At 36.7% G+C, this 13,325-nt stretch overlaps 2 protein-coding genes across 2 annotated transcripts in view; both read left to right on the top strand.

The window, feature by feature from the left end:
- Positions 1-13,325, top strand: part of LOC148950047 (uncharacterized) — a 505,353-nt gene that overhangs the window by 34,915 nt on the left and 457,113 nt on the right. The gene's annotated exons all lie outside the window — the stretch shown is intronic.
- The window catches only part of LOC148950051 (N-acetylgalactosaminyltransferase 7-like), a 91,860-nt gene that overhangs the window by 36,455 nt on the left and 42,080 nt on the right, over positions 1-13,325 (top strand). The window contains exons 4-5 of the mRNA XM_089092087.1: positions 3,248-3,455; positions 11,980-12,156. Of these exons, the coding sequence (XP_088948213.1) occupies positions 3,248-3,455; positions 11,980-12,156 (385 nt within the window). The remainder of the gene's footprint in view (positions 1-3,247; positions 3,456-11,979; positions 12,157-13,325) is intronic.

The raw sequence follows: 13,325 nt of genomic DNA, 5'->3' as shown, positions 1-13,325 counted from the left end.
CTCGCATTCGTATTAAGTGGAAGAATCAGTTTAGTGATTATAATGTTAAGTTATGCTGGGGGCTGAGACAAGGAAGCATTATTTCTCCTTTGATTTTCAATATTACTGTTTCGGGGCTATTTGATCAAATTCAGTTGACTTTTATTTGTGGTAAAGGTTAGTTCTGTCGTGGATTGCTTACGCAGATGATTTACTCCTTTTGAGTCGATCACTTCAGTCACTTCAACAAAATGTAGATTTTTTAGCAAAGGGTTTTAGTGAGCATGGACTTCGTTTTCGCCGTGAAAAGTGTCAGTTTTTAATTCTTGGTCCTAAGGCTAATTATCTCGTTAATTCAGAAATTTCTGTTCGTATTTATGATAGTATTTTAAAACCTTAGGAATCTTTTTTATATCTTGGTGTGCCTTATGGACCAACTTTAGCTCTAGCCGTGCTTCTATTTCTAAAGCAGTTAAAAGTAGAATAGCGTCTAGTTTCGGGGCAGTAATTGTCTTCGCGATCTTCTTTCTCGGAAATCACTGGCTCGGGTATATAATACAGTCGCTTTGCCTCAAATTTTAGTTTTTTAGTCGCTTCTCCCGTTTTTTAGAATTAGTAATATTGCGCATGTAAAAACCACATTTTTTAATTTTGCTAAGTTCCTTTGCCGCTTTTCTAAATCTGATTCAAATACTTTTTTAATGAATGCATATAAAATAAAAAACCCTGTTGATGTTTTGGAGAAAAAGCAAAAGAATTTTTTATCCAAATTAAATGTTTTTTCTCATAATTTATATAGAGCTGCGAACGAAGCTTAATTTATTTTATTTCATTTAATTTTTGAAGTGTTAATTTATTATCTATTGAATGAAGTGTTAATTTGTGTGGTAATTTTGATTGAAGGCCTTTGCGTATTTGTTGTTATATAGTTTAAAATAATTTTATGGCCTTTTGATTAGCGGTTATTATTTTTATTTATTTCTTTTTTACTCTTCGTATTCGGAGGAAATAAAAAGTTTGAATTGAATTGAATTGAATAATACATTTTACCCACATCGATCTTTACTATAAAAATGTCGAGCCTTCCAATCACTTTTGACTATTAAAAAGGGCACTAGCCCTTTCAATTTCCAATCAAATGAGCCCTTTTTGAGTTTCTACGACAACGCTTTCTATAAATATCTTATATACCCCCAGGGTATAAGTAACAACCCTGGCCATGAGGGCTCTGAGGGGGTTGTCATCCTCAAAGACCTACTTCTCTGTTCTTTCAACTACATTAAACAAAATGGCTATCTCAAAATTTTGATTGGATGTGCTTGGGGAAATGGGGACATGAGAGGGGTGTTAGTTGCTCTCCAATCACTTTCAACTATTAAAAAAGGCACTAGCCCTTTCAATTTCCAATCGAATGAGCCCTTTTAGGAGTTTCTACGACAACGCTTTCAATAAAAGCCTTAAATGCCCTCAGGGCATAACTTACAGCCCTTGCTCTGAAGGCTGGGGGAGGGGTTGTCATCCTCAAAGACATAATTTCCAGAACTTTCAACTGTGTTGAAGAAATTTGCTATCTCAAAATTTTGATTGGATGTATTTGGGGAAATGCTGGGCTTGAGAGGGGGGTTAGTTGCCCTCCAATCACTTCCGACTATTAAAAAGGGCACTAGTTCTTTCAGTTTCCAATTGAATGAGCCCTTTTTGAAGTTTTGACGACAACGCTTTCTATAAGAGCCTTATATGCCACAGGTTATAACTTACAACCCTTGACCTGAGGGCTGTGAGGGGGTTGTCATCCTCAAAAACATAATTTCTGGACCTTTCAACTACGTCTAACAAAATGGCTGTCTCAAAGTTTTGATTGGATGTGTTTGGGGAAATGATGGGCGTGAGAGAGGGGTTACTTGCCATCCAATCACTTTCGACTATCAAAAAGGGCACTAGCCGTCTCAATTTCCAATCAAATGATTCCTTTTTAAGTTTTTACGACAACACTTTCTATAAGAAAAACTTATATGCCCCCAGGGCATAACTTACAACCCTTGCCCTGAGGGTTGTGGGGGGAGTGTTATCCTCAAAAACGAAATTTCTAGAATTTTTAAATACGTCGAACATAATGGCTATCTCAAAATTTTGATTGGATGTGTTTGGGGAAATGGTGGGTGTGAGAGAGGTGTTAGTTATCCTCCAATCACTGTCAACTATTAAAAAGGGCACAAGCTCTTCTAATTCCAATCGAATGAGCCCTTTTTGGAGTTTCTACAACATCACTATCTATAAAAACCTCATATGCTCCCAGGGCATAACTTACAACACTTGCCCCGAGGGCTCTGAGGGGGTTATCATCCTCAAAGACCTAATTTCTAAAAGTTTTAACTACGTTGAACAAAAGGCTATCTACAAATTTTTATCGGATGTGTTTGGGGAATGGTGGGCGTGAGACGGGGGTTAATTGCTCTCAAATCACTTTCGACTATTAAAAAGGGCAGTAGCCCTTTGAATTTCTAATTGAATGAGCCCTTTTTCAAGTTTTTACGACAAAACTTTCAGTAAAACCCTTATATGCTCTCGGGGCATAACTTACAACCCTAACCTTGGGGGCTGTGGGGGAACTTTCATCCTCTCAGATATAATCTCTGGACCTTTCAACTACTTTGAACAAAATAGGCTATCTTAAAATTTTGATTGGATGTGTATGGATAAATGATGGGCGTGGTAGGGGTGCTAGTTGCCTTCCAATCACTTTGACTATTAAAAAAGGCACTAGCCATTTGAATTTCCAATCAAATGAGCTCTTTTTGAAGTTTCTACACCAACGCTTTCTAAAAAAAAACCTTGTATGCCTCCAGGGCATAACCTACAGCCCTTGCCCTGAGGGCTGTGGGGGCTGGGGTTATCAATCTCAAAGACCTAAATTCCAGAACTTCAACTACGTTGAACAAAATGGCTATCTCAAAATTTTCATTGCATGTGTTTTGGGAAAAGGTGGGCGTGAGAGGGGGGTAAGTTGCCCTTCAATCACTTTCGACTATTAAAATGGGGCACTAGCCCTTTGAATTTCCAATCGAACGAGCCTTTTTTGAAGTTTCTACGACAACGCTTTCTATAAAAACCTAATATGCCCCTAGGGCATACCTTACAACCCTTGCCCTGTCTTTACCTGTCTTTTCGGTGACCTGGCTTTAGTATTGTTAACCTGTAATGCGATGTCAATTTTTTTTGCGGTTTCTATGTATTTAAAAAGCTCAAAATAAATTTCTTTGTTTTATAGCCAACCTTGGAAGGCCCTTGGAGGACTATATTAGAAAATTTAAGGGAAAAGTTCGACTTATAAGAAACAGGGAAAGAGAAGGACTAATTAGGTCGAGGACTAAAGGTGCGCACGAATCAAGAGGAGAAGTTGTCTTATTTTTAGATGCACATTGTGAAGTTGGACGAAATTGGCTTCCTCCTCTTCTGGCCCCTATTTATTTGGACAGGTAAAAATTTATTTGAGCTGGTCATACAAAAATGGGCATCGCCTCGCAAAATTTCAGTACAATAGTAACAATAACGTAATGGCCTGGAACGGTTTAATAGTTAACGCCATCTTTGCTGAGGATATGTATAAGACCCTTGGCCGAGCCTTATCTTGTCTAGGAATGTTGCCTCTAGAGAATCACTGTGGTGAAGGCTAACTAGCCATACAGCTGATAAATATACAATTGTCAAAGCTGATGTCAAATGATGCTAAAAGCAGTGGAGTTAACTTAGTGAAGAGCGATGTGTATCTTGTTTTTTTCCTGTCTCAAAATATAGATCGGACCATCGTAGAAATTTCGGGGCGGGTTCACTCGATAGGAAAATGACGTTCAACTGCCAAAACTGATAGGAGGGCAATATCCTCCAGAGTTATCACTTGAACTCCCAAAGTCCCCCCCCCCCCCCCACCAACTCCATGTGGCATGGGATCCAAATTTTAATAAGGCCATTTTATTTTGAACGGTCGAAATGGGCAATATATGTACCTCTTCGGGTGACATAGTATGTGCTGCCCCATGTTTCAGGCCCTTAGGCCCGCTCCCCCCTAGTCTCTTCACCTACAATTTTGCAAACATAAGCATTTTTGGCTCACGGCCATATGGGAACTAAATAGCGAATACTACTACTATTAAAAACTCACCGCAGCACCAAGCCGCCTGAGGCCAACACAGCTACGCACACTCCTCCTCCATCCCAATCTATTCAAAGCCTCCCTTTTTATGCCCGCCCATGAAGTACCCATTTCCTTTAAATCTTTCTTTATGACGTCCTCCCACCCAAGACGAGGACGACCTGCTTTCCGTTTAGCCCTAGACGGTTGGCCGAAAAGAACAATCTTCGGCAATCTGTCATCCTTCATCTGCACAACGTGCCCTAGCCACCTCAACCTTTCTTTCATTATAGCCCTAGAGAGCGGTATTGAACCACATTTTTCGTATAGCCTATTGTTTGAAATATGGTCAGTCAGCCGCGTACCCAGAACAATCCTTAAGCAATTTCTCTGGAAAACATCTAGCAAATCTTCATCCGCTTTTCGGAGCGCCCATGCTTCAGAGCCATATTTGACCATTGTCATCACTGTACCTTCTAATATTCTAATATTGGTTTGCAGACTTATCTTCCTATTTTTCCAAACTTTTTTTAACTGTGAAAAAACACCTTGAGCCTTGGCTCTTATACTTTCGGCATATTCACTTCTCCAACAATGCATCTTTACTAATAATTCTACCAAGGTAACTTAAACTGTCCCCCCGATCAGTCTTTTCATTACCCAATTTCACCTTTTCATCTTCACTTATTCCTAGCCTTAGTGACTTAGTGTTTTTGACATTAATTTTCAAACCTATTCTAGCACCCTAAACTCGCAAAACCTCTAAAACTTCATTCATTGTGCTCACACTTTCATATAGGATGATTAAATCATCAGCATAGTCTAGGTCCAGGAGACTTTTTCCTCCCCATTTGATTCCGTGGTCTCCCATTGCCTTTCCTGTGCTCCTTAAGACAAAGTCCATCAAAATAATCCATATAAAGGGGAATAGAACACAACCCTGCTTAACTTCTGATTTAATACGAAAACAGCAACTAAGCTCATTTCCTACCTTAATCGCAGCAGTATCATTATTGTACATAGCACTAATCACTTTAATGTATTTGTCTGGTGTACCATACAAGGATAAAACCTTTACTAAAGCCCTTCTATCAACAGCATCAAACACTTGCTCATAATCTATAAAACTGAGGACCAAAGGTGTTTGAAAACTCAGGCACTTCTCAATTATTAACCTAAGAGTGGAAATTTGGTCGACACGTCCTCTACCTTTTCAAAAACCGCACTGTTCTTCTCTTAAAACATTGTCTACGGCATCTCTCAGTCTAAAAAGTATAATATTACTAAGTAATTTACTACCTACAGAGACCAGACTAATCCTTCGATTATTACCACACTCACGTTTATCATCTTTCTTATAAAGTGGCTTAATTATAGTTTTCCTAAAATCGTTAGGTACTTCCCCTTTTTCAAAAATCATATTCATAATCTTCAGTAACTTATTTCTAACCTCAGAGCCACCATATTTAAGAAACTCATTTACCACCCTATCAGCACCTGTAGCCTTCTTATTTTTTAGTCCTTTTAGTACTGTCGCTAATTCCTCCTCACAAAACAAATCTTCCTTCACATCCAACGTATCACAAACTTTTTCATTTACCTCTATACGTATCTCTTCCTTCAACTCTATCTCGGTTAACCAAATTCTCAAAATGTTCGGCCCATCTCTCTTTAGTTTTTTATGCCGCTAATTGCGGCCCCATTCATATCTTTAACTGGGCCAAGTCCGCATTGACAACTCCCTCTAAATTTGTTAACATGTCAGTACAATATTTTACTGTTATGCCATCTAGCTGCATCTTCCAGATCTTCGACAATTTTATCCATGGCATCCATTTCACACCTCCTTAGTTCTTATTTTAGTGCTTTCTCAATTTTCTTTACATTCCTTTTGTTTTAGTATAATCTATTTCTTAGGTAATTCTTGTACAACCCTTTTCTCCTTTCTACCTAACATAAAGCTTTTTCACTAATATTCTTAACTGCAGTTATGGCTTTCTTCCCTAAGACACCTTCAGCAACTTCACAAATTATTTTTCTAAAATTATTCCAACCATCTTCCACATTATCAAATTTTAAACTCTTAAGTTTAGTATTCAACTGTTCCTGGAAAGTTTCTCTCAAATTCTTATCCCGGAGTCTACCAACATCATAACTTCCCGGAAGGTAGTTACCCTTCCGATAGGAGGATCCTCCTATAGAGGATCCTCCCGTGATGGTGTTCTGCATCACCGTGCAATTTAACCCATTACTGGAAGAGGGTTTGTCATTGGACTTGTGGACAAATCAGTAGGCCGTTTTGGGGGTACATTAGAGGGGCCTCTGTCCTCGTCCACCGGTATTTATGACCCCAGGTAAGGGTGCCCCAGTTTCAATTATGGACCCCCAGGGACAAGGTTTCCCCTTGGTCTGTGCCTCTTCTGCAGGTACCCTACATATCTGCAGGGCGTTCCCCTATCGCCACCTGGGGACACGCTGAATTGCCTGGGGGAGGCCAACTAATATCTAGCCTAATTTATTGATTCACTTCAACATTAGCTTGTAAAACTAATGTAAGATTAATGTCTAGCCTAATATATTGATTAAATTCAACATTAGCTTGCAAAACTAATGTAAAACTAATATCTAGTCTAATTTATTGATTCCCTTCAACATTAGTTTGTAAAACTAATGTAAAATTAATGTCTAGTCTAATTTATTGATTTACTTCAGCATTAGCTTGCAAAACTAATTTAAAACTAATATCGAGCCTAATTTACTGGTTCACTTCAACATTAGCTTGCAAAACTAATACGTATAAACCAATATCTAGCCTAATTTAATTATTCACTTTAACATTAGCTTGCAAAACTAATGTAAAACTAATATCTAGCCTATATTTCTTGATTCAATTCAACATTAGCTTGCAAAACCAATGTAAAACCAATATCTAGCCTAATTTATTGATTTACTTCAACATTAGCTTGCAAAACTAATGTAAAACCAATATCTAGCCTAATTATTCACCTAATTATTCACTTCAACATTAGCTTGCAGAACTAATGTTAAACTAATATCTAACCTAGATTTATATACTTTGATTTATGAGTAGAAACCATAAATCAATAGCATCACACTAGCAAGGATAGATTGTCACAATCTGGATATCCTATTGTCAATTTGTTTACCATAAAATAAAATAAAAAAATATTGGGTATACTTATGTACTTTAATGCACATTAAGGTCTACTTGTCGAATAGTTATAAATAACTGTATGTTAGTACCTGAGAATCGTTAAGACCGAAGCAGTACTGTTCAAAATCAAAACATTCAGTACATATTTCACAATTAGGCTAGTGTTTTATCTACGGAATCAATGGTCAAAGAAAATTGAGAAAGGGTTCATTCAAACGAGCTTTATTAGTTTGCATGGGGTTTTTAAGGGAAAACCCATCCAGAGAAATCTGATGTGTCCCTGGTCATTCCTGCAGCCCCATATGGTATTGTGTCAGAATTTAAAATAAGCCTTAAATCAGACTGGCTGGAAAGTAAAAAAAAAAAAACAGGTAAATCCGGAAATAGCATGTTACGTATAGATGTAGGGGTAAAAATGCGAAATTATGGGATTTGTCTATGTAAAATAGGTTTCTAGGCGTTACCCCCCCCCCCCTGCGATTACCCTCTGGAAAATACCCCCTGTAAAAAAAACGGAAAATACCCACCGGAAAATACTCCCCCCCTCGGGGAAAATAAGGCTTTCCAAATTTGAGAATTTCATTTGAGTTGTATAATTTCCGTAGGGGGAAGGAATTTTGGTACTTGTGTGTTATGCGCCACTCACTCAAGTTTACGCTGTGTAAAACTCGAAAACAAAACCGGTTTATTCATTAGTTTTTTTTTCAGCTTAGCGTGAGACAAGACAAAGACAAGTGACAGAATATATGGGAAATATATAATTTGGGATGTATATTTGCACATAGGGGGGGGGGGGTAAAGTCTTTGGATAGTTTGAAGTCAGAAAAAAATTCTTTCTAGGTATATGGCACAGTTTATATAATTATCCAGTATGATCATTCCCTATCTCACCCATTATAAAAACCCGGACCGGGGTGCGAGTGCTCCAGAGAACGTAGAAACATAAGCGGCATCAGATGTCTTCACGGGTAGGCAATTCAGATTTCTCTTGGACGCAAAACTTGGCTTCAACGTTGGAACACTAATTTTGAAGAAACTAATTTTAAATTAATTTATTCCAATACATACATGAAAATCGGTAGTTAGTAGTGTAATGTTATTATTAGATGTTTTTAGGAATTAAAAATAGGTTTTGAAGTCTCAAGTTAGTTTCAAAGGCATTTTGAGAAAGTTTCTGCCAAAATACGTGTTCCAGGGTAATTGGACCGCTGATGGCAGATCAAATGAGAGGAGCTGTTTGTACGCGCCGATATATATATATATATATATATATATATATATATATATATATTATATATATATATATATATATATATATATATATATATATATATATATATATATATATATATATATATATATATATATATATATATATATATATATATTTATATATATATATATATATATATATATATATATATATATATATATTTATATCGGCGCGTACAAACAGCTCCTCTCATTTGATCTGCCATCAGCGGTCCAATTACCCTCTGGAAAATACCCCCTGTGAAAAAAAACGGAAAATACCCACCGGAAAATACTCCCCCCCCCCTCGGGGAAAATAAGGCTTTCCAAATTTGAGAATTTCATTTGAGTTTAATTTGTTTAATTTCCGTAGGGGGAAGGAATTTTGGTACTTGTGTGTTATGCGCCACTCACTCAAGTTTACGCTGTGTAAAACTCGAGAACAAAACCGGTTTTTTCATTAGTTTTTTTTTCAGCTTAGCATGAGACAAGACAAAGACAAGTGACAGTATATATGGGAAATATATAATTTGGGCTATATATATGCACATAGGGGGGGGGGGGGTAAAGTATTTGGATGCTATCTAAATTCAAAAAATGCAAATGTTTTCGAATAAGGGTGTTAATTGTTTAAAGTTCAGGAAAGGTCGGCACATTTCATATGAAAAAATGGATTGAAAACAAAACTTGTCTTATTTAGGCTCTCCGCTAAAACAGGTAACTAGACTTTTCAAGTATACCGGGAACTAAAATCTGAGAAAATAAATATCACGACGTGAAAAAAAAATGATAAACTAAACAGTTGCGGATCTAGAAAGGGGGGGGGGGGGCGAGGGTTACCTCCGTAAAGTAGTCTAAAGTAGTGTAATTTACCTAATTAACGGAAGTTTGCATTAATTAAACTTGTTCCTAACGTAAGTTTGTCGGATCTACCTAATTTGCACCCCCCTTTCCTAAAAAAATCCTGGATCCGCCCCTGAAACCATCACACCTATTCCACCAGTTATTAGGCGGAGAAAAAGTCCTTAGTTTCTCAAATTTCATTAACTCCTCACCTCCTTTTATACAAAATCCTACATAGGCCAATGATTAGAGTCCACTGTATGTAAATAATAGATCAAGTCATAATTTGTATATAAATTAAGTCATACCTGTGAGATGGGACAGTTGCAAACCACTTGGCCGGCTCACCAAGTTTTTTTCTGCTTTTGCAATGTCAAATAATGCACTTTCTAACCATTTCTCATTGATTGACGCAAACACACTGATCCATAACTGCACGAAGAAGTGGGAGGAGCTTTTTGTTCGCACCGAGAACGAAGACCAGAAATGATCTGCGATAAGCTTACTGGATAATTATATAAACTGTGGTCTATGGCCACTAAAAAATTACAGAAGAATAGCGAGGTATCTGGAAATTTTGTTAACTAAAAAAAAAGTAAAAAAAATCCCAGTATAAAGTAAATGTAATGTTTCATTTAAGTGTTTTTTCCAAGTGTTTTTAAATATTTTTTTTTTTCAATTACCGTTTTTCCAAGTATTAAATACTTTTATTAGGTTAATGTAGTGTTTCATTAAAGTGTTTTATGATGATCTCTGATCAAAGTTTGTTATTTGTGCCTTTCATTTATGTTATTTTACTGTGTTCATGGCCTTATATTTGGCTTTAAATACACTTATCTATCTATCTATCTTATATTCAGCAGAATTGTACCAAACACATTTTGCATGCAGACCCGCTATACTTTACCCCCCCCCCGTAATGTGCAAATCTTGATCCCAAATTTATTTCTAAAGTAACGAAGAAACTAACGAAAAAACCGGCGTGTTCTCGAACTTTACACAGCATAAACTTGATTAAGTGGTGCCTAATATACAAGTACCAAAATTCCTTCCCCCAACGGAAATTAAAAAAATAAAACTCAAATTTGGAAAGCCTTATTTTCTATGGGGGGTATTTATCGAGGGGGTGGGGTGTATTTTCCGCGGGGGGTTAACGCCGGCCACCGTAAAATAGGGGCTACATGCATATTTTTTAGTACAATTGTGGACATGCTACATTTTATTGAAATCAAAAGTCATAAGAATGTCTCCAGTATGTAAGATTAAACGGCCTAAAGAGAGCCAACCATGCTCCCTAATCCCAATCTGGCAAATACAATCATGTTTACCTCTTTTGGCTGACGATCCTTTGGGTAAAGTTTAGGAAATTGTCTTAGAAGATCAGATATAAATTATCAAATATAAATAGTAACAGGTAAAACAGTGAGGAATTATTCAAAGGCTGTGAAAATTTTTCTAAAGGAATATTTCGACTCTGTAGCTAGGAGCTGTCATCAGCAAAGCACAGATAAATATAAAATAAGATTTAAATAAAATACCTCACCATTAAAACTAAAATCAAAACAGTCCTAAAATCACCCATTCATGGAAGTTCAACCACAACTGAAGAAGAAACACGAAACAAGGCAATTCTGTCAGGATGTGATTCTTGTTATTTTTTGGCACCTAACCTAAAAGGTATTTTTTATAAAGGCTCATTGATTTTGCAATGTAATTTTTTACATTATTTCTAATCAAATTTACACATAGTGAGGGAATATCCTCACAAATCTCTATTTAAAGAAGTATTACTACTTAACTTAAGTTTAATTTCTATTACCTCTCGAACAACTTCTTTAGTACCCAAATCCTGGGTAGTGAGGCAAGTGTTTTCAAAAAGTGTTGCATGGCTAGAGTTTTCAAACGTACGGCTACTTAGAGCAGAATTAAAATAACTAGGGACACTGTTAGAACTTAAAGCCTTAGTTATATCATCCTTATGCTGTTGCAGATGTTTTTCCAGATTTTAATGGGTTCTATCCACATAATAAACGCCGCAGCCATATGGTATTTAATAAACCCCTGTTTAGCCCTGTCTCTTCTAATGTTTAGGAGTTTTTTGTTTTTGAACTAATCACAAAGCTTTTATTATCTATGAGATCAAACACTAAATTTCCATATAAAAAAAAACGATTGATGTCTTGTAAAACTACTCCCTCCACCTTATATTGGTCCGAAGCTCCACTTGAGAAAAATAGAAATACTGGTACAAAAGTGCACACTGCTCCCCCCCCCGTCTAGTTTCTCTCGGAAAGCTGCTTTGATTTATCCCCAAGGGTCAGACCAGTGTGTGTCTCTGCTTTTCTGGTAGTATGAATACATTTCTTGTTTAAACCTCGTATTTATATTAACGAACAAATAAACGTTCAAATGGGGATAAGTCCATTTATTAGAGAGTAAAAAGAGATACAAAAGTCTGGACATTTCGACCATTTATATACGTTAGTATAGTTCGACGTTAGTATATCAGCAGATATACTAACGCATTAGAATTTTAAGTTTTAATTTCTTCTATTATATATTATATGATTAATCTAATTATATATTTCAATCTCTTTTTTAGAACTACAATGAGTGTTCCTATTATAGATGGTATTGATCATGACGACTTTACTTATCGCCCAGTTTATTCCGGAAAAACCCATTTCAGAGGAATCTTTGAGTGGGGAATGCTGTATAAAGAAACGGAACTACCACTCAGGGAGGCCAAAAAAAGAGCTCAAGAAAGTGAACCATATCCGTAAGTAATAACTGCTACTCACATTGCCATTAATAAGAGAGAATGTTACCTCCTATTTGTAGGGTAAGATACGAGTGATTTTTCAGTGGGGAGTTCTGTATAAAGAAACCAAGCGGCCACCCAGAGAGGCTAAAGAAAGTGAGGTATTTTGTTGTTAAATAACTGCTATTTACATTGATATTAGTAAGAGGGAATGTTTTCTCCTATTTGTGGGCAAGATGCGAGTAATTTTTCAGGTAGGAATGTCGTACAAAGAAACTGAACTGCCCACTCTGGGAGGCCAAAAAAAAGAGCTCAAGAAAGTGAACCATATCCGTAAGTAATAACTGCTACTCACATTGCCATTAATAAGAGGGAATGCTACCTCCTATTTGTAGAGTAAGATACGAGTGATTTTTCAGTGGGGAGTTCTGTATAAAGAAACCAAGCGGCCACCCAGAGAGGCTAAAGAAAGTTAGGTATTTTTGTTTTTAAATAACTGCTATTTACATTGATATTAGTAAGAGGGAATGTTTTCTCCTATTTGTGGGCAAAATGCGAGTAATTTTTCAGGTAGGAATGTCGTACAAAGAAACTGAACTGCCACTCTGGGAGGCCAAAAAAAGAGCTCAAGAAAGTGAACCATATCCGTAAGTAATAACTGCTACTTACATTGCTATTAATAAGAGGGAATGTTACCTCCTATTTGTAGAGTAAGATACGAGTGATTTTTCAGTGGGGAGTTCTGTATAAAGAAACCAAGCTGCCATCCAGAGAGGCTAAAGAAAGTTAGGCATTTTTGTTTTTAAATAACTGCTATTTACATTGATATTAGTAAGAGGGAATGTTTTCTCCTATTTGTGGGCAAAATGCGAGTAATTTTTCAGGTAGGAATGTCGTACAAAGAAACTCAACTACCACTCTGGGAGGCCAAAAAAAGAGCTCAAGAAAGTGAACCATATCCGTAAGTAATAACTGCTACTCACATTGCCATTAATAAGAGGGAATGTTACCTCCTATTTGTAGAGTAAGATATGAGTGATTTTTCAGTGGGGAGTTCTGTATAAAGAAGCCAAGCGGCCACCCAGAGAGGCTAAAGAAAGTGTGTATTTTTGTTTTTAAATAACTGCTATTTACATTGATATTAGTAAGAGGGAATGTTTTCTCCTATTTGTGGGCAAAATGCGAGT

The sequence above is a fragment of the Artemia sp. Qi Xiang Cuo genome, chromosome 7, assembly GCF_049724085.1.
Source record: "Artemia sp. Qi Xiang Cuo chromosome 7, ASM4972408v1, whole genome shotgun sequence".
NCBI lineage: Eukaryota > Metazoa > Arthropoda > Branchiopoda > Anostraca > Artemiidae > Artemia > Artemia sp. Qi Xiang Cuo.
Note: the sequence above shows the minus strand (reverse complement) of the source record. Positions and strands in the feature narration are given on the sequence as shown.